This window comes from Hippocampus zosterae, chromosome 8 (genome assembly GCF_025434085.1).
Source record: "Hippocampus zosterae strain Florida chromosome 8, ASM2543408v3, whole genome shotgun sequence".
Taxonomy (NCBI): domain Eukaryota; kingdom Metazoa; phylum Chordata; class Actinopteri; order Syngnathiformes; family Syngnathidae; genus Hippocampus; species Hippocampus zosterae.
Genome location: NC_067458.1, coordinates 10,637,314 through 10,655,933, shown reverse-complemented (window position 1 = coordinate 10,655,933; position 18,620 = coordinate 10,637,314). Strand labels below are relative to the sequence as shown.

Here is an 18,620-nt window from a genome sequence, read left to right as displayed (position 1 = left end):
GTGTGGGTGTGTGTGTATGATTGTATGTATGGACAAAGTAGGTATGTGGATACACATACATTCTTCTATCATCCTCCTTATTTCCTTTTGTTGAATAAATGCATAGCAATGTTGAATAATACCACAAGTCTGTGACAATAAATATCTTCGAAGTCCCCCCAGTATTCTCGAAGCACCTGCAGAAATGAAATATATGAATGAACCTGCATATGATGGAAGGTTTTGTGATTGGGATTTACTGCCCCATCGTTCTTTTTCTTTTGATTAAAAGGGCTCAGTTTCTTTGTGATTTATGGACATGAATAAGGGAGGGCAGAGGGGGACAGCGGCAGGAAAGATTGACATGTTTTGGGGGGGTCATTTCCAAATAGAAATGCCACTGTGCGTAGCCGAGTGTGGATTGGAGTGGGGGAGAGGGGTGTTCAAGCAAACAAAATTACGGGATGAAGGTATGTTTCTAGAAGAAAGGTAAAAGATTAGGACAAGGAAGACATGTGAACAGTTAATGATGGTGTGTGAGAAAGAAAAACTTGAGGAGCGTTTGTTTGAAACTGACTGAAAATAAATGGTTCGTTCATCCTTTGAAAATGCAAAATGGGAAGAAAAAAAAACAATGCCTTGCCACCTTTCTGCATGCAGTTTGAAATGTTTTCCACCAGCTGAGTGAAAACACTGCACGATCACGTGACCAGACTTTCAAAACCTCCACGCAATCAAAGAAAGACAGCTCTGTTGCACATGACCACAATCAATTATTCCCCAGTTGAGTTTAGCTACCCGTGAAGGAGGCACTTATTTTGGATGTATTTATTTCCTTTTTTTTGGTTATACCTAACAACTGTCTCTTAATTTTAATCAGATTGAAATAGTTTTGGGTACACAATGCACGGGTCATAATGTTTTTCCCCCCTGGCAATGTTTTTTTTTGTTCCTTTGTATCCACCCATCTTTTTTTAAGATAAGATAAGATATCCTTTTGGGACCAATACAGAAATTAGACGGCACCTAACAATAAAATGCCATTTAATTAAAAACAATCCATTAAATGTTGAATGACTTCAAATATAGAACGGAAGCAGTTATTTTGAGTCACTGTATTTTATCAACGCGTAACTGTATTTTGCTGAAATGTAATTCATGCTGCTTGACCTTTGAAGAATATGGGACTTGGAAAGTTGAGCATGTCAACCTGAGCTCTGCACATAGTTTGACCTAAAGGTGTTTTCGCCTGGCTTTCACTGCATATTTGTGAGAGCCACATGCAGATCAGGTTGCCACACATGTCTCTCTCATGCTGTTTCCAAACCAATGTGACAGAACTATTTTACTGTGCAAGTGTTACAATATGTAACGAAATCACTTATTTTCCATTTGCTTGACCTTTCATACGGAGTGAAAAATTTGTTTAGCTGGACAGCAAATGCTTTTCTCTCCAGCTGAACAAACCTTACGGATACCCCTCCCCCCATGACACTGATCATATGTCAATCATTCTGGAACAAAAATCCATCTTTGAGAATGACATCAATATTCTCAATATTGATGACATCAACCTGACCTTGATGAGCACCGTTTTAGTGTCATACTTTTCTCCATCATTTTGTTTACGTCAAACAAAAAGTAAAAACACTCTGTTGTGACCATCTTTCACAAAATGTAAAAGCTTCTACAATACAATACAATACAATACACGCTGATTTATATAGCGCTTTCACAACAGCGGCAGCTGTAACAAAGCGCTTTACAAAACAGTTAACATAAAGTAAAATAATAAACACAACACACAACATAAAACACAAACAGTCGTGCAGTCCTAACCACTTTTCCGTCACACGCTTTGTTGTTTGAAGCGGTTTGAGATGAAAGAGGAGAGAATCAAAGTGTCCTTTAACCAGTGGATCAGAGACGTCATGCTCAAAATGAGCACACGTCGGCTACAAGCTAAGTTTCAAAGTCAACAAGAAGCTGTAGCATCCATTGACGAAAAAAGAGATTGGTTCACTTCTCCTGTCCCATGGAAATCCACTTCAATTCCAAGCGGCGACTCACGGTTCCAAATACGCATCGGTGCTCTTCGCCTCTCTCCTCATCCTCAACTTCAGCGGCCATCCATCCAGCCGCACCGACGCCAACTGTCCAACAGCGCTGACATAGCCACTGAACAAATCGGGGTTGTGAAAAATGCTGCCCATTACTGGCGCAAAAAACACAAGCGCCCCAGGTCTGTCCAGCACCGACAGTCAATGGCGCCGACATTCGTCCCAATCAAAATCTGTGCTGGTACAGGCGTGCTGCCGAGAAGGCGCAACCACCAAGCACAGATACTGCTCCTTTGACGAATGTCGTGGCCAAAAAGCGCTGAAAACAGTCCATATCAGGTCCACACGATCAAACAACAAACAACATGTGACAAAACAAAAGACAAAAACAGCAAAAAAGAACAAAAAAGCAAGGCTCTTGAAGAGCACTTGCCGAAGGCTGCCTACTCGGGCGCCATCTTGGAAAAAAAAAAAAAAAAAAAAAAAAATGCAGATTCTATGCAGATTTTCTTCATCAATCTCTTAATTATTTGATTAAGACAATTGGAATTCTGTTGGCTCGCGTGAACATATTCTCACCAAGAGAAAAGAACGGCATTATCAATGGCATGACTATGTTGGGCACTATACAAACCAACCAAATGATTTGTCAGAGTTAAACCAGTGTTAGCAAATGTCACTGCGAGGGGCCGCGGCACTCGACTGGTACTTACATAAGGCGTGTGAGCCGGTGAGCAGCAGTGAGAGCAGCAGAGTGGTCAGAGGCAGCAGGAGTGGAAAAGGGAGATGAGTAGCACACCTTGTGGCCATCTTGGTCCAGTGGGTGTGTGTGGAGGATGGGGCAGGGATGGGGAGGGGGGGTTATCTGTGACCTGGCTGGAGAGCCGAAGCCCCAGCAGCACGGGGAAGATTGAGTTCTGCTGGCAGGATGCTTTGGCACTCTACAAGAAGAAACAGACACAAAAGAGCCGACGTTAATGTGTTTGTTTGCAGACAGTGTGAAGCCCCATGGAAGTGATGCAATATTAGCAGCCATTAGACATCATGATTGAACTTTTTGAATTATTGTAGCCAATCTCTTTCGCGACCACATATTATATATATATATATATATATATATATATATATATATATATATATATATATATATATATATATATATATATATATATATTTTTTTTTAATGACCTTTCCTAATATTCCTTCTTATCCAATAATAAAATGTTCAAAATTAAATTCATCTTGGTAATATTGGATGTAAGTTGAGAAAACCCTCTTTAACTCCAGCCGTCATGCAATCATCATCTCTGCGTTATTTCATTAAACATGCAGTTAGTGGCCCCTATGTGTATTGTCAACGTGTTCTTTTTGTTACATTTTCTAACTTACGCTCCTTTTGTATTATACTAGAACAGTCAGTTGTATTATTATGCTGAAGAGTGGCAACAGTTCTGTTTTGCTCTGCAGGTAGTTGTATCGTAGGGACAAATTAAAACATATGTGGAACAGAACATGACCGTCAAAAGATAGAACAGATGGACTCCAAATTGTTTTTCCCCAACCTGGCGTTCTTATTCTTTTTGCCAACGAGTCGTTTGGATCTTCTCATCGCTGTACTTTAGTTCATTACAAAGTAGAATGTGACACCAATCCTGTCCTTGAAAGGTGTCACCAATATCACAAACAGTTGTTGTACAGCTGTGATTGTTTTCTTTCGAGCCCAGGTGCGCAAGCAGCAAAATGACAGTTTACATAAGGCACACAACCTTAAATCAAAATAGTTTTTGTGTAATTTCTATGTAAACCAAGGCAGCTTTCAGACAGTTCGGCGGTCTAGTGTAATGCACAGTTTTGTGTGTGAGCTGTAGCCTATTAAAGCAACTTTGAGGCACAGGGCAGGGTGCACCTTGGACTGGTTTACAGCCTGTCTCCAAGAAATACTACTACTCTTCCACCAATAAAGCACAAACGGCGAATGCCACGTACAGGGGTGGAGGCGAGGGGCTTGGAGGTGGGCGTAACTAATACATTCATACCAAATAATAGCTTCTGCCATTTAACTTTTTTTTTTTTAATACATGAACCCTGCAGTGGAAGTACAGCATGTTTCCTGAAAAGAGTGGCCGTCTTTAAGAAAACCATAATAGCCTTCAACACAATCGTCCAACACGCGACCAACATGCCGTTTAGCCGTCGTTCTCTTCCTTTGCCTGGCAGGTAAAGGAAGGCATTGGTAATGACGAAAGGAAATAGAGACAGATGACGAGAGCAATTGTATCGGTGACTGAGAGAGTGATGTGCCTTTTGTTCTCACAGTAAACAGTGTTGAAGGTAGAGGAAACCTTGCCATGCCTGAGGGAGATTACTCCATCCGTGCACAGAGGATGGCCAGGGTTATGATTTATGGTCCTCTCCTTAGGGCATGCCTTTTTTATCTGCACTTCAGCGAGATTTACAAACTTCACAACACAATTACGACACCTATTGTTGTTGAACGTGCAAACCGAACATAACTTAAGGCTATGTGTGGGATTCAGTTTAACGGTGGCTACGCATTACTCTCTTTACTGCAGTTCAACACTCGACTAAAAACAAAGGCTTAAGAGATAAGGCAGAACATATGTTTAAATGGAGAAGCATTGATTTCAAAATATATAAAAAAAAATTTAAAAAAAAGGTTCCCCCAGTATACCATGTCTTTGACATACTTCTGACATACAAAATGCCCATAGAAGATTTAGCGTTAAAGCATGTTTGGCCTCCTTTGAAGCCTAAAATTAGCCAGTTGTGAGGGGGGATGTTTTGTCTCTTGTCCCTCTACTGCAAAAGTGTGCACAATGCAGGGAAACAAATCCAAATACCGGTATATTTAAACGTAACAAGAAACGGGGGAAATATATGAATGAATATGTGAATCCGCGGGTGCCGAACTGCGAGCATGCCGGGGTCCACTGTATAAGGTTTCTAAATATATCTCCCTGATCAAAATAGTCATCTTTCCAATCCCTAAGTCCCTGTGCTTCCTCGTCCTTCAAACTCATGCATACTAAACTATGATTGCATTGCAGATGCGCAGCTGAGAATCACATGAATTTGCATGGAACTGCAGGACTATTATGTAAATAGTCCAGTATACCTCCCAGCATATTTTTTTTTGTTTCCATCCAACATATCCTGTCAAATCTCTACCCAAAGTAACTTGATATGGGGCACACCTGTCATTAGCTGCTATGGATAGGGAAGCCCCACAGGAGGCAGAATAGCTTACGCAACGAAAGCACCCATTGCTGAAGGATGCCTGAAGCATTTACATTTTAAGTGTGACATACATCAAGGGCAAGCTGCTCCACATTCATATGTAGTGGGTGAAGCAGTAAATTAGAAAGATTCTAATCTTGAGATGAACATTACAAGCAAAGATGAGCAAAATCCAAAAAGCAAAGCAAAAAAAAAAAAAAAAGAAGATTTTGGTTAGAAGAAGCTTTGACAAATGTTAAATGGACACCTAAATCCTTGCCTTGCTAATACCGTACAAGTGGGCCAGTTAGTGGTTTCTAAACGGCCGTTTGCTGATGTTGAAACAATTAGCTGAGTACAACAGAAAATAGATGGCAGTGTAGTTCCAGAACACGAGCAAGATAAATTGCATGTATTGCTAGCTATGGCATCAAATGACGAATCCTTTTGACTTTAAGGCTTGCTTGGGCAAGGAGAACTGCAACATAGGGATGTTATTACAGGAATGCAAAATTCCCAGCCTTGGAAACCTCTCAAGGGAATTGCTTTCCCACAAGCCTTTGCCTTTCACTGTTCTCTAATTCGCGGCCCCAGCAAGTATTGTATATGTTGTGTTGACCATTTGTTCGTCTCATTGGAGTCTTTGGGATCATTAATGTTGCTTTGAAAGGAAACTTTGGTAAATGACTCATTTTATTTCAGGTGGTGACATTCTAAACCACGTAGTTGCAACAACAGCGGGGTACATAGAAGTTTGTTTTTGAAATGTTTCCTTGTAAAGCACAGAAATACCAGATTTTTTAAACTGTCTGGTTACCAGCAGCATTTACAACCTTTTGAAAATCTATGAATATTCAATCTTGTGTTTTCAGTGGAGTGCGATCAGGGCCTTGTAATATCCAGACTTGGGAGCCTTTAAGTCAAAATCTGCCTTGAAAAAGGATGAGACCAAGCACCGCCTGGCTCATGCTGCAGGCAGGTGTTCAGGTAGACACCTGGGAGGCACATCTATTGTGATGACCTCCTAAATGCGGACTTTATTGCCTGGTCATTTTGTTTACCACTAAGGGGTGACACCTTGCTCCAAGAGAAGATGAACACACACATGCAGACGGATGCTGTTTGCTTTCTGCCTCTCCTCATTTACAGCTGTGGCCAACCATGATTCCGGTCAAAGGACAAAGGTAGCATTGTGCATGATGACAATCAAAAAGGGGCCAATGCGAGTTAGTGGAAGGCAGGTCGGGAAGGATGGCATAATACATAGAGGGTAGGTAATGAATTAAAGCAGTCGGGAGCTGAAAAAGGGAAGGTGAGAGCGATGCAAGACAGTCCTTGACAATGAAGATGTAGCTGATTGGATTGGATGTGTGTGTGTGTGTGTATGTGTGTGTACAGGAGCGACAGTGTGACATCATCTTCTGGCCTTCTGCCAAAACACTCAGACTAGCATCACACCAACCGGCCCAAGGCTTGTTGAGCGCCCTTTAAAAATTGCCACAGGAGAGGGAAAGAAGTGTTTGAAGGGCAGCTGAGACAGTTGTGGAAGCATGGCTCGTATTCACTCTGGAAATGGATGTGGGTAACGGAGAATGAGATTATTTGGAGTGACTGAGAGAGAAGAGGAATGAAAAACTTGGCTGACTGCAGTGTGAAGAAAATGGTTCTCTGGCAAGGATCTTTTTTTTTTTGGAAAGGTGTTGAGAAATTAGTTTTAAAAAATAGTAATAAAGGATGGTAGCTTTACAAGTTACAAGTATTTTAACTCTAAAAAATATGAAGCTCTGTGTTTTAATTTGTGATACCTGTTTATTTTTATATCATGACACATGAAAAAAATCTAATTAGAAGTGAAGAGAAGTGATTTTCTCTCTTCGCCTAGAAAATCCTTTTGAATTTTTTTTTCTATTTTGCCTTTTTTCATCCATCGCAGACTGCAAAAACAGATAAACCCTTGGGTTGTTTTTACCTACTGAATGCTCAAATTATTGTCTTCTGTGCCAGCTACCACTCTGTTCAACTTAATTAATAAACCGGATTCTCTGCAATAGTCCTTTTCAGAATTCAATTGAATGGCGCCTCTTGTCCTCGGAGAACTTTGATTAGTTCAGTCTCAAGAGGGGAGAACAAAAGCTAGCTCTGTTTAAACAAACATGCACATTTACACTCCAAGATATAAATCTATGAAGACGGATACGCATGAACAAACTATTTGCTCAGTTCATTTTAAAATAATAATAATAATACAGACAATAATAATAATAATAATAATAATAATAAAATAGTCAATGGACATTGTGTAGTTCATTCTGTAAAATAGTTTTGTTTTTTTATTTAAATGCAGGGAAGCTTGATGACTTCCAAAAGACCTGACGATGGTGGTAGACATATTACTTAACATGATGGGAAAATGAAGCTTCAAAATGTTTGATGAACCAGTTGTATTTTTTACTCCTCTAGATGGCACTCTCTGTTCAACATAGGGCTGAAAGCACACTGACTCGCCATATCTTAACCCCGTTTCTTTAAACCAACAGTGGCAGAGTACCAGAATACACGTGGTTCATAAGACCTCTTGAAGCATCATTTCACTACTACATTACACTATGATGCCGTTTTAGACCAAAATGAGCAATCAATATAAAAGTCAAAGTACTCTCATATATACATAACTGATGACACTGCCTTTTTTATAAATACCATATTTTCACGACTATAAGGCACCATTAAAAGTCTTAAATTTTGTCCAAAATGGACAGGACGCCTTGTGATGCAGAGCGTCTTGTGTATGCGCTGAGTTCCAAAACCTGACTGACAGCCGACACCTGTTTATATAGAGAAAAGGCGGAAGTGACTGTGGACAGGCATGCGGCAAAGAAGTCGGCCAATCAGTGAAGGGTGGGCGTGTATATCTACATATATGGCGAGAGAGAGACAAAAGGCAGACATGAGTGAGGACAGGCATGCGGCGAAGAAGTCCGCCAATGAGTGAAGGGTGGGCGTGTAAGTGGACGCTAAAGGGTCCCCTAGCAGGTACCAACACCTGTATAGAGTGTGGCCATGTGCATTGTTGCAAAACAACTCCGGTTTTGGTTTCTAAGAACCCCTGAAAATAAATTCGACAAAAAGACACGCCTACGAAGCTCAGTTCAAACTTAAAGCCACCGGTTATGCTTTTGGCATGCGTGCCCATCTCACAGCAGCGGTGAAAAAACAAGTCATGCAAATGAACTCTGAGCTTGCCGTTATTCCCGGAGGCTTGACTAAAGAACTCCAACCGCTGGACATTGGCATCAACCGGGCGTTAAAAGTAAAGTTGCGACCGGGCGTTCAAAGTAAAGTTGCGAGCGGCATGGGAACAATGGATGATCGATAGCAAACACAACTTTACAAAGAGTGAGAGGCAGCGCTGGATTGTGGCTGTTTGGATGAACGTGTCTGCTTGCACTGTTGTTCGAGTCTTTGGCAAAGCGGGCATCACTTCTGCGGAGCCACATGGCAATGAGAGTGACTCTGACAACGAGAGGGAACACGGCGTTTTTGATGGATTACCGGTACTTGCACAATTGTTGAATTGTGATACAGAGAATGAAGATTTCTGGGTGATGATTGGTCGAAAAACGTGAGTACATTGTACGATGGCTAAATAAAATACAACGGAACTCAGTTTTTCTTCCGTTGCCTTTTTAAAAACGTGTTTTTAGCTTGTCTTGGCATTCTACCGTATGCTTCAAGCTAACGTGTTTTTAGCGTGCACGCATGCATGCCGTATGTTTAAGCTGTCGTATGTTTTACCACTGTAAAACTGCGCCCAATAATACAGTGCGTTTTGTCTATGTGTCAAATACAAAAATAGCACCCAGTAATGAGACTGCGCCCAACAATACGGTGCGCCGAATGGTTGTGAAAATACGGTACTCAGTATTACACTATTGTTTATATAAAGTTTGATGTTTTACTGATAAACAAAACTATTCAGTGGTGACTCAGCTGCAGAGGAGGCAATATCTGACCAAATTCTGTCTTTTAGAAAAAATGGGAGAACCAAACACCAAAATGGCACTGCTGTTGATTCATGCAAAACTATCCATATAATCCACGAGAAAGAACGTTTGACAAACTGTAGTGGTTTCTCATTGCACAGTACTGTATACTAAACATATTGTAGGCTGCTAAGTTCAGAACAATTTGCCAAAAAGGGAATATCGTGACCCCCCCTCCACCCCACCCCAAAATTCTAAATTTTGGCTTCATACTTTTAGTAAATAAAATACACCGATTACCCATGATTATAAAGAGTAGAGGCAGATGGTAAAATCAACCCATCCCTGGGCCTTTCTCCCCATCAATTTACCCAACACCGTATTAACAGCACCGCTACTGCTAAAAGCTTGGGATATTGTTTTGTTCTTTTTTGTTATAGCAAATTAAAAGTGCCACAAACATATAAATCCGGATTTCCCACATATACTGGCACTGAACACCACCCTGCCATATTTAGGTGCATACACGTTTCATACAAGGACATAAAATATACAAACCTAAGTTATGACCTGAAATTGTGGAGAAAAAAAATACATCAAGTCACATTCGTCAGTCACATCTGCACACAGTAGTTTCATTGTAAAATAGCTTTGACGTCAACTTGAATGTAATACAAAAATAGAAGTGTGACTATGAGAGCAACACGATACATGATGCTACTTTGCTACAGTACTCTTTGGAAGCTTTAAAATGAACATTATAGCTATAAAACCACATCTGACTGTTTCACAACAGATCACCGCGCGACAGCACAAAAAGTGCTATCCTTTGTCCGAACATTTAAGTACAAGGCGTCATTGTGTGACCAGTTCAGAATGTAGTCAGTGCTTGGTGTGGGAGATAATAATGCAGCCGGGTTGGCATTAATGTGGGTTATGAAAAAAAAAACACACTGTAAGCTATTGTGAGCTTGTCTTATTTTCCTCCCACCCACAGCAACAAAGAGTTGATTTGTGTCCATCAGAACAGAATCATCTGGATTTACAAATAATTGACTAAAAGACAACTTAAAAATGTATCTGGATCAAGATTATTTTATTTCGTACAACCAGTTGACGAATTAAAAATTGGTAAATTCAACACACCGTTTTTTTTGTGTATAATTGGATCGTTGTAAACCCAGGAATGGAAATCCGATTTTTTTTTGTCCATTTGCAGGTCTAACATGTCTGAATTCTGAATTATATAGGTTTCATTTTGTTTCTTTCTTTTTTTTAATACTAATGGCCTCCTTTGGGGCACCACACTGAGATAGTGGTTGGCTGTGCTTGACTTGGCTTCCTTCCACGTTCCAAAGGCATGCATGTTAGCTTAATTGCAAACGTGCCCTGCCTATTGACTGGAGACCAGTCCACAGTGTACACTGCCCCTCGTCCAAAGTAAGCTGAGATAGGCTACAGTTGCCCATGACTGAAATGAGGACTGAATACATTTTCAAGTCTCTAGGTATGTTCCTCACAGCTTCTAATAATGTGTTGGAAGGCACATAACAATGCCATTAAAGGACTGCATTTGATATTTTACTTTGAAATCAGCCGTTCAATTTGTATTATCTCTTGGGGCAGCAAGAGCTCATCTGTAAGAGTACGGTTGGAATCCTTGGGCAGACAAATGTTACAAAGATGGCAACTAATGCCTATTTGGGAGGATACGAGGTGGCTTCTTTGTTACTGTTGAAGTGCTCTTGAGTAAAGCAACATCCCTAATACCACAAGTCAACAGGTTCAGCACCGTTTGCAAGCTCCTTTTACTCTGATATCTCTCCTTTTATGCCTATTATGTGTCATCTGCTTCTCTGTGTGGTGTGCAACACAAAATGGAGAGCAGATGGTGAGTTGAATTTCCCTTGAAGCATTATGACAAGTTCAGAAATAAAATATATGTCCATCAGTCAGACCGGAAAATTATACCATTGTTGGCGATCATTGCACCAAATATTGTGTTGAGTGACAACAGTTGTCTTTGCTTTTTTATTATTTGTTTAAAAATGTGTAAATATTTTCACTAATCGTTTTTCTTCAGACAGCGGCAATAGCTAGTGATAACTACCAGCAATTGTACCTTCAAATAACTATTTTTTTCAGGCAACAAATAATGTGAATTTATGAGGCAAGTGTATAAAACACAAGTAGTGCACGGAGAAAGCCCATTATTTTGAGTAACAGTGACTTGAGGACAAATATGAGTGAGATGGGAGCTGAGGGGAGGTTTGAGTGGGGTGTTGTGGACAAAGGTGAGAGGTCAGACATCTGGTAGATGTCTTTAAATCCTCTTTTTTTTCCCTTTCAACAGCACACATTCCTTCACAGCAGGACACAGCTCGCGCACCATCCATCCTAACTGATTTAAAACTGCATGTCATTAAAAATGTTTAATGGAAAAAAAAATATCTAAATACATTATTGGTGCGGCCCGGTAGTCCAGTGGTTAGCACGTCGGCTTCACAGTGCAGAGGTACCGGGTTCGATTCCAGCTCCGGGCTCCCTGTGTGGAGTTTGCATGTTCTCCCCGGGCCTGCGTGGGTTTTCTCCGGGTGCTCCGGTTTCCTCCCACATTCCAAAAACATGCGTGGCAGGCTGATTGAACACTCTAAATTGTCCCTAGGTGTGAGTGTGAGTGCGAATGGTTGTTTGTTTCTGTGTGCCCTGCGATTGGCTGGCAACTGATCCAGGGTGTCCCCCGCCTACTGCCCGAAGACGGCTGGGATAGGCTCCGGCACCCCCGCGACCCTCGTGAGGATCTAGCGGTTCAGAAAATGGATGGATGGATGGATACATTATTGGTATGACATACACTGTGATCTATTTCATTCTGTGCAAAATCAAAAACAAATAAAATATGTTTTTCCAGCTGCAACCGAGCAAAAACAAAAAAGGCCTCACGGGTTGTTATTCAATCTGCATGTACCCATGCTGTTTTAAAGTGATGGATGTGTGGGGTGGAGGTTTAAGCGCTTCTACTTTCTCTATGACTCAGGATGAGTTTGCCAGTTCTCTTTTGGCACAGTGGTGCTATTGTTGTGCTGTATCACTCTGCACGCAGTGAGGGGAGAAAAAACGTCTGCTATCACTTTTCGTGAGTGGAAAAATGATCACCCCCATGGAGCAACAGTGTCAATGAACCCCCCTCGATCAACACAATATTTCATACCACCAAAAATAAATCAGACCTTGTATTCAGTTTCCTTCAAAGCAAACGGAGTAGAAGAGTCTAATTAACCAATAAGTGCAACAGGCTGCTTTCAAGGCTTTGAGACGAGTTTCTCAGGAACGTCTGAGATGGGGGTCATGGACTTATTATTGCCAGATGGATGTATTATATTAGCCCTAGACAGGACTGTGGAGCCAGAAACAGCCACATCTGTCTGTATACTCAAGAGGTCAGGAAGCAAATGCAGGGAAATACTGCGGCCAGTCAACTGCAGTGGGTTTGGTCAGTGTGTAACAGGCAGTGGCCTTTGGAACTATTGTACAATTTTTGTTCAAAGTGACCATTCTGTTGAATGAATAAGGCAGACAGATTTGCAGAACCTCTGCATTCAAAACAGTCCATATCAATATTGATATTGCTCATGGCTTCTGTGGGTGTCTGGGACTTCTAGAAATCCATGTTCCTCTTCAACTGGCATAATTTATACACCAACCTCTATTGATTCCAAAATAGCCACCTGTCAACCTGTAAATTAGTCCGACTGAATAGCTCAAAGCAAATTAGTGGGAATAAGCTGGCACAAAGGAACACAAGGGAGCACACCACTTTCGACAGGCTTTTGTCTCCAGCAAGCAGTCATTTGTTTGTGATTTTAAGATGGGTTACGGCCTTGCTACATTCTTTGGCAGATCTTTTAAAGCAGCGAGTGATCGAATGCTGTGAGAATGAATGAGCGGGTGTGTGCGGCGGCTTCAAAAGCGTAATGCCATTTAGCTCTGGAGAGGACGAAGGCTTAAGTGACAATTAGCCTCAAAAGAACAATCCATTTCACAAATCATGAAAGGCCAGGATGTGTATTTCAATGATTCAATGCCAGGACAATTAACAGAGGCAGAACCGTTCTTGAGTTAACATGGGCAGTATGAAAAGAACCACTCATCTTCTTGAGACCAATGCAACCCATTTGTTTTCTTTCCTCTTCTTCAACATATGAAACCTGTGTGTGTTATTTGCTTGATCATAATGCATATTTACAATTTTTGGATCACCTTCATTATTTAGTGGACTGTAAAAAAAGACACCCGTCTTTGTTTTCACCAAAAGCCCATAGCCCTTTGAAATGCATGCGGGATTGTATCCAAAGACTTTAATCACAGTTAAGGGTGTAGGCTGACTGGGGAGTCATGATTTGTAGCTAGGGAAGGAGAAGTGAGGACATGTGATTGAAAATGGAGCGCGGGAGCGTAACGGCAGGTGGCTATCGGGAAATGGTTTTGAATAATGGCTTGAATGACAGCGAGCCAATAAGCCATCAGTAGCAGTGACAGCTCAGTGCCTGATTACGCATAAACAAAGCTTGAATGAAAGCCTGATGGAATGTGCTGTGAGCGACGGTGCATTATTGATATTGATAGAGCATGACAAGTGACGGACTCGACAACCGATGACGCGCACCTTATTGTCTTATCATAGTACGGATTTGTACTCACACACTTCAGGTGGGCCCCTGGGACAAGAAAACTGGATCTGGGATGGGCGTAGGACAGCTGTCCACAAAGAAATGTGTGCAAACCAATCTGTTGATGCGTGTTTATTACATATATGATTGCGTGAGTGTGTCGTGTGTGTTTATGGCCTGCCGCTCCAGCACACCTCAAGCTGTTCAGCTGTCATCAAGCCTGCTCAGCAAGAAGCGGGGTGCTCCATCTGCCTGGCCCACCTCCTCTCTCTCTTCAACGGAGATTCAGAATGTGACTTTCCTGTGTTGATGCGTAATGTATGTGCGTAAGCATGCCTTTCACTATCACAAGTTCTGCTCATAACCACATACTGTATGCGCAGATAGTGGGGTTAGGTCACTCCAGAACAAATACTTCTTGACAAAAAAGCTCAGTAGTGAATCACAGATACACAAGGAGAGACATTCATAATGGGACATTCCACAAGCCACTGATGCTGCTTACGGTAGTTAAAACGTCTGAGTCCAAAAAGTCCCAAAAAGTGTAAATCCATCTACAGAAACTAGTCCACAACAAACACTTGTATTTGATTATTTTAACGTTTGTATTTATTTTATAATGGTATTTTTATTCGAAAAGCTATCGTTTTTTTTTTTTTTAAGTGTTCATGTGGTTATGATAAGTCATTACTATAAGTCATTTCATCCTCACAATGTTTCCAACCGGGTGGGGGGGGGGGGGGGGCGTATGATGTGAATCCATCATATGTTTAACCTCACCTATAAATAATAGGTGATAAAATCATACAAATGAATGATTCTGTGCACCTGAGCGCTTCATTTGCGGAACATGTCACGCCCCAGATATCAGATGCAGGCTTGAATTAAGGCTCTATAGCAAGTGTGAGTTTAACACTAACAAGGTCCCGTGGGACTGCTTAAGCCACCTGGGCATTTGCACAGCAGCTCGGAGTTTGGCACACCAATGAACCTGAAACAAAAACGCAATATTGAATATAATATTGTGTGTGTGTGTATATGTACTGATGACTGTTTGACCCTCTCATATAGCTGAGTAACCAAAAGACGAGAAAGACCTCTGAATGTGACGCTGCGCATCTCAACACCACTACCTGTTACCTCACTCGGAGAGAAGAGGCCCTTTTGTAAAATGGATGACAATTAATCCAAGCATCGCCCTGGTTTCCCCCGGCATTATATAATAAAGTTAAAAAAACAATGTTTCATTATCACAGCCCATTTCTACACCACTGCAAAGTACAGCCACAATAGGAAACGTATTCATAAAGTAATGCCATTCAGTCGGTGTCGATCAAAACTGAGCATTCGTGATTTTTTTTTTGCGGGTAGATTTTTTTTTTGTGTTGAATCACATTACCGTATCCTGTGAAGGAAAGATCAACATGAGAAAGTAAGAGACTGCGATTCTACAAAGCAGAGCAAGCGTACTGTTTAGCTAATCTCCATGCTGAGTCCTTATGAGAGGACATCACAGGACTAAAATAGCTCGTTCAAATGTTTCTTGACTATGTAATTATGATCGCTTCTCCGCATTTGATCCTCAAATCGATCCAACTTGTGCTATAAACACTTCAGCTTTGGATGTCAACAGTGTGGACCCCTAAGCCACAAAGTCACGCAATATCGTAAATTAATGACATTTTATCCAAAGATTCATCAGGCACTCAAAAAAAAGTTCTTGATTTCATTTTTTTTTTCTTTTTGGGGGACAAACATATTTTGTTTGATCTGCTGAGGCAGTAAACACACTACAGGCTGTTTTCCTATTTTTCCTTTTCATGTTGTCACTCTCTCCTGCTACTTTGTATGCCCTTACTTAATTCCTCTGACGATCACTTGTTTTTGTATAGTTTTTCCCCAATTCCCCCGCTGTTGTCTTTTTTTGTCCATATGCATACCTTTCTTTTTTCTTACACTGACTCATCTGCTGCATTTTTTTTCTTGTTTTGTAGTTGTTCTTTATTCTAATGTCTTTCATTCTTCACCCCCCATCGGGCCCCTTTCACTCCTCTGCCAGCAGAGGAACGAGAAGCAACAAAACAACATGGCGGTTGTTTTCCACCATCAGACCAACTGTGTCAGCCGCAAAATAAACACACACAGCTGCATCTTTAAGACATGGCAAAAAGCACACCTACACAACAGAAAATTACTGAGGGGCAAATATGTGCTCAGCATACAAAGAGAAGTGGTGCCAAAAGCAAATAATGGTCCCTTCAATACACATGTTGCTGTGATGGGGAAGTATTCTCATGATCATCAGCATCATTGCTACTAAAAAGAGGAAAGACCAAGCCAATAATGAGGAGGGAAGAGGGGCCAGGATCAAATGACAACCTGACATTTGAGTGCGAAACAAACAAATCGATCAGGATTAAAGGATCCATCTGTCTGTTTACCATGGAAACAGAGAGGCGGGTATTATTTAGATAAAGGAGGGGAAAGTGATATGTCGTAAAGCCCTCTGCTGTGAAGTTGTATCGATCCATAATGGGAAACCGACTAGTTTGAATTTTATTGAATAGGATCGGAGTAGTTCCTCTTTATCTTTTTGGATGGCACTTCATAGTGTTCCAATTGTGATACAAAAAAATGTCTGCCACAAATGTGAAAGGTCACAAACAGCAGTTTTATTGATCATGTGTATGTACAAGCATTTTCTACAAATGAGAAATGAGAAAACATGCAGGATAGGTTGACAGTACTGCAGATAGTTAACCTGGGCGGCGTCAGATTATATTAACCTTTTAGGGAATTAGCATATGTGGGGAAGGAGAAAAGGAGGAGAGGAAGAGCAAGCAAGGCAGTACTGCCCATGGGTTGAATTAATGAGATTGTACCTATCTGCATGGCTGCACATTTTGACTGGGCTTTGGATGAGGACATACAGAGGGAGAATAGAAGATGAAATGAGGAGCGGGGAGGTCAGGGCAAGCAACCAAGGGACACACTCACTGACGCACACGCACAGGGAAGCACGCGCGCGTGCACACACACACACACACACACACACACACACACACACACACACACACACACACAGAAAGCTAAACACACGCCTCTGAAAGCCTCTCATATGCAGCTACCCATTCATAACCTTCAATTAACCTTCCTTCTCAAGACAGGCGAGTGCTCAAGTAGCCTGACTGGGGGCAAGTTACTGAGCAGACTGGCTGACGCGCGCTCACTGAGATTCTGCACATGCATGTATGTGCGTGTGTTGGAGTGTGTGTGTGTGTGTGTGTGCCGGTACCTCATTTGCTCTCAAGCATCTGCTTTCGCTCAGCTGAAAATCAATCTTTACTAAGTGCCACCCCTCCCCTTTTGGTAATCGTCTGAGGCCTCATTGAAATTCACAAGACTGAAAACATACATTTCTTTATTAGTTTAGCATTGTAGAGCTAAATAAGTGGGAGCATGTGCAAATACTGCCAGACAAGAGGAGCATAGCCCCAGCCCAGTTTAATTTCAATCCTGAAGAAGGGTTTGCAGTGAGTTAAAATGATAGGCCCATTCGGAAATATCACCCCTTATGTTGGAGAAATTAATTGAACACTTTTACCAAAATATAGTTTTCAGATGTAGCCTATTTTTTTAAAGCTGAAATTAACGCAACTTAAATTAGAAATGCATGGTCATAAATGACTAAAGTGTACCACGGAGGGCATCATCAATCATTTATCAAACCATATGAGACAAAAACAATTATGAATGTGATGAGACCTTATGGTTACAAGAAGAAGATGCCAAATTAATCTCGTCGTCTAAAGGAATAATTCAAAAAAAGAAAATGAAGGAGACAAGATACATCCTGGGCTGTTTGCTTGCTTCTTCATAATGTTACTGTCACTTACCCTGACAGTGCAGCACGTGGTGGCAGAGGTAATGGAAGTGGAGCTATCTTGTGTTTCTCTTCCCAATTAGGGACTGGAGGTGTGAACACAAATTTTAATGGTTGTCTGCTTCTGTTGATTAAAATCAATTAAGGTGAGGACTGCCTTTAAGCCAAAGTAAGCTAGGATAGGCTCCACCTACCCAGCGTCCTGGACCAGTTTAAAACTACGTACACTAAAAGCTTTTTGTTTGCTTTCAAAACTTAGCTTGTAGCAGACGTGTGCACATTTTCAGCATGACGTCTCTGATCCACTGGAGAAAGGACACTTTGATCCTCTCCTCTTTCATCTAGAACTGCTTCAGACAACAAAGTGTATGCAGAAAATTGGTGAAGATTGAACGATTGTCTGTGTCCTATGTGTTGTCTTGTGTTATTTTTGTTATTTTTTAATTCACAGCAGCATAACTTTGCTGCTGTGAATTGGGAATTTCTCAATTGTGAGACTAATAAAGGTTTTTCTTATTCTCTTAAAAGTCCCAAAATACTAATTCACATTAAATGGTCAGAATACTGTTTTCATGTTATAATGCTTCTCTAACATTTAAACTGTCTCTGACCTTGATGCTGACCTGAAATTGCAAACATTGTCGTAACAAAAATTTTTTGGGTTTTTTTTTTTAAGTACAGAAAATGAACACCACACACGAATAGAGCAATTACAGCAAGAAAAGAACTAAGACTGACATTTGGTTTTGGAGGAAAGAAAAAAAATGCTGATTTAACATTTTTATGTAGAGCAGGTGAGGAAGGGTTC

The 18,620-nt window shown here is 41.1% G+C and overlaps 1 protein-coding gene across 17 annotated transcripts in view; it reads right to left on the bottom strand.

The window, feature by feature from the left end:
* The window catches only part of ptprsa (protein tyrosine phosphatase receptor type Sa), a 223,294-nt gene that overhangs the window by 121,737 nt on the left and 82,937 nt on the right, over positions 1-18,620 (bottom strand). For all 17 annotated transcript variants that reach the window (XM_052074413.1, XM_052074418.1, XM_052074423.1 and 14 more), the window contains one exon: positions 2,753-2,980. In XM_052074413.1, the coding sequence (XP_051930373.1) occupies positions 2,753-2,849 (97 nt within the window). In that variant the 5' untranslated portion in view covers positions 2,850-2,980. The remainder of the gene's footprint in view (positions 1-2,752; positions 2,981-18,620) is intronic.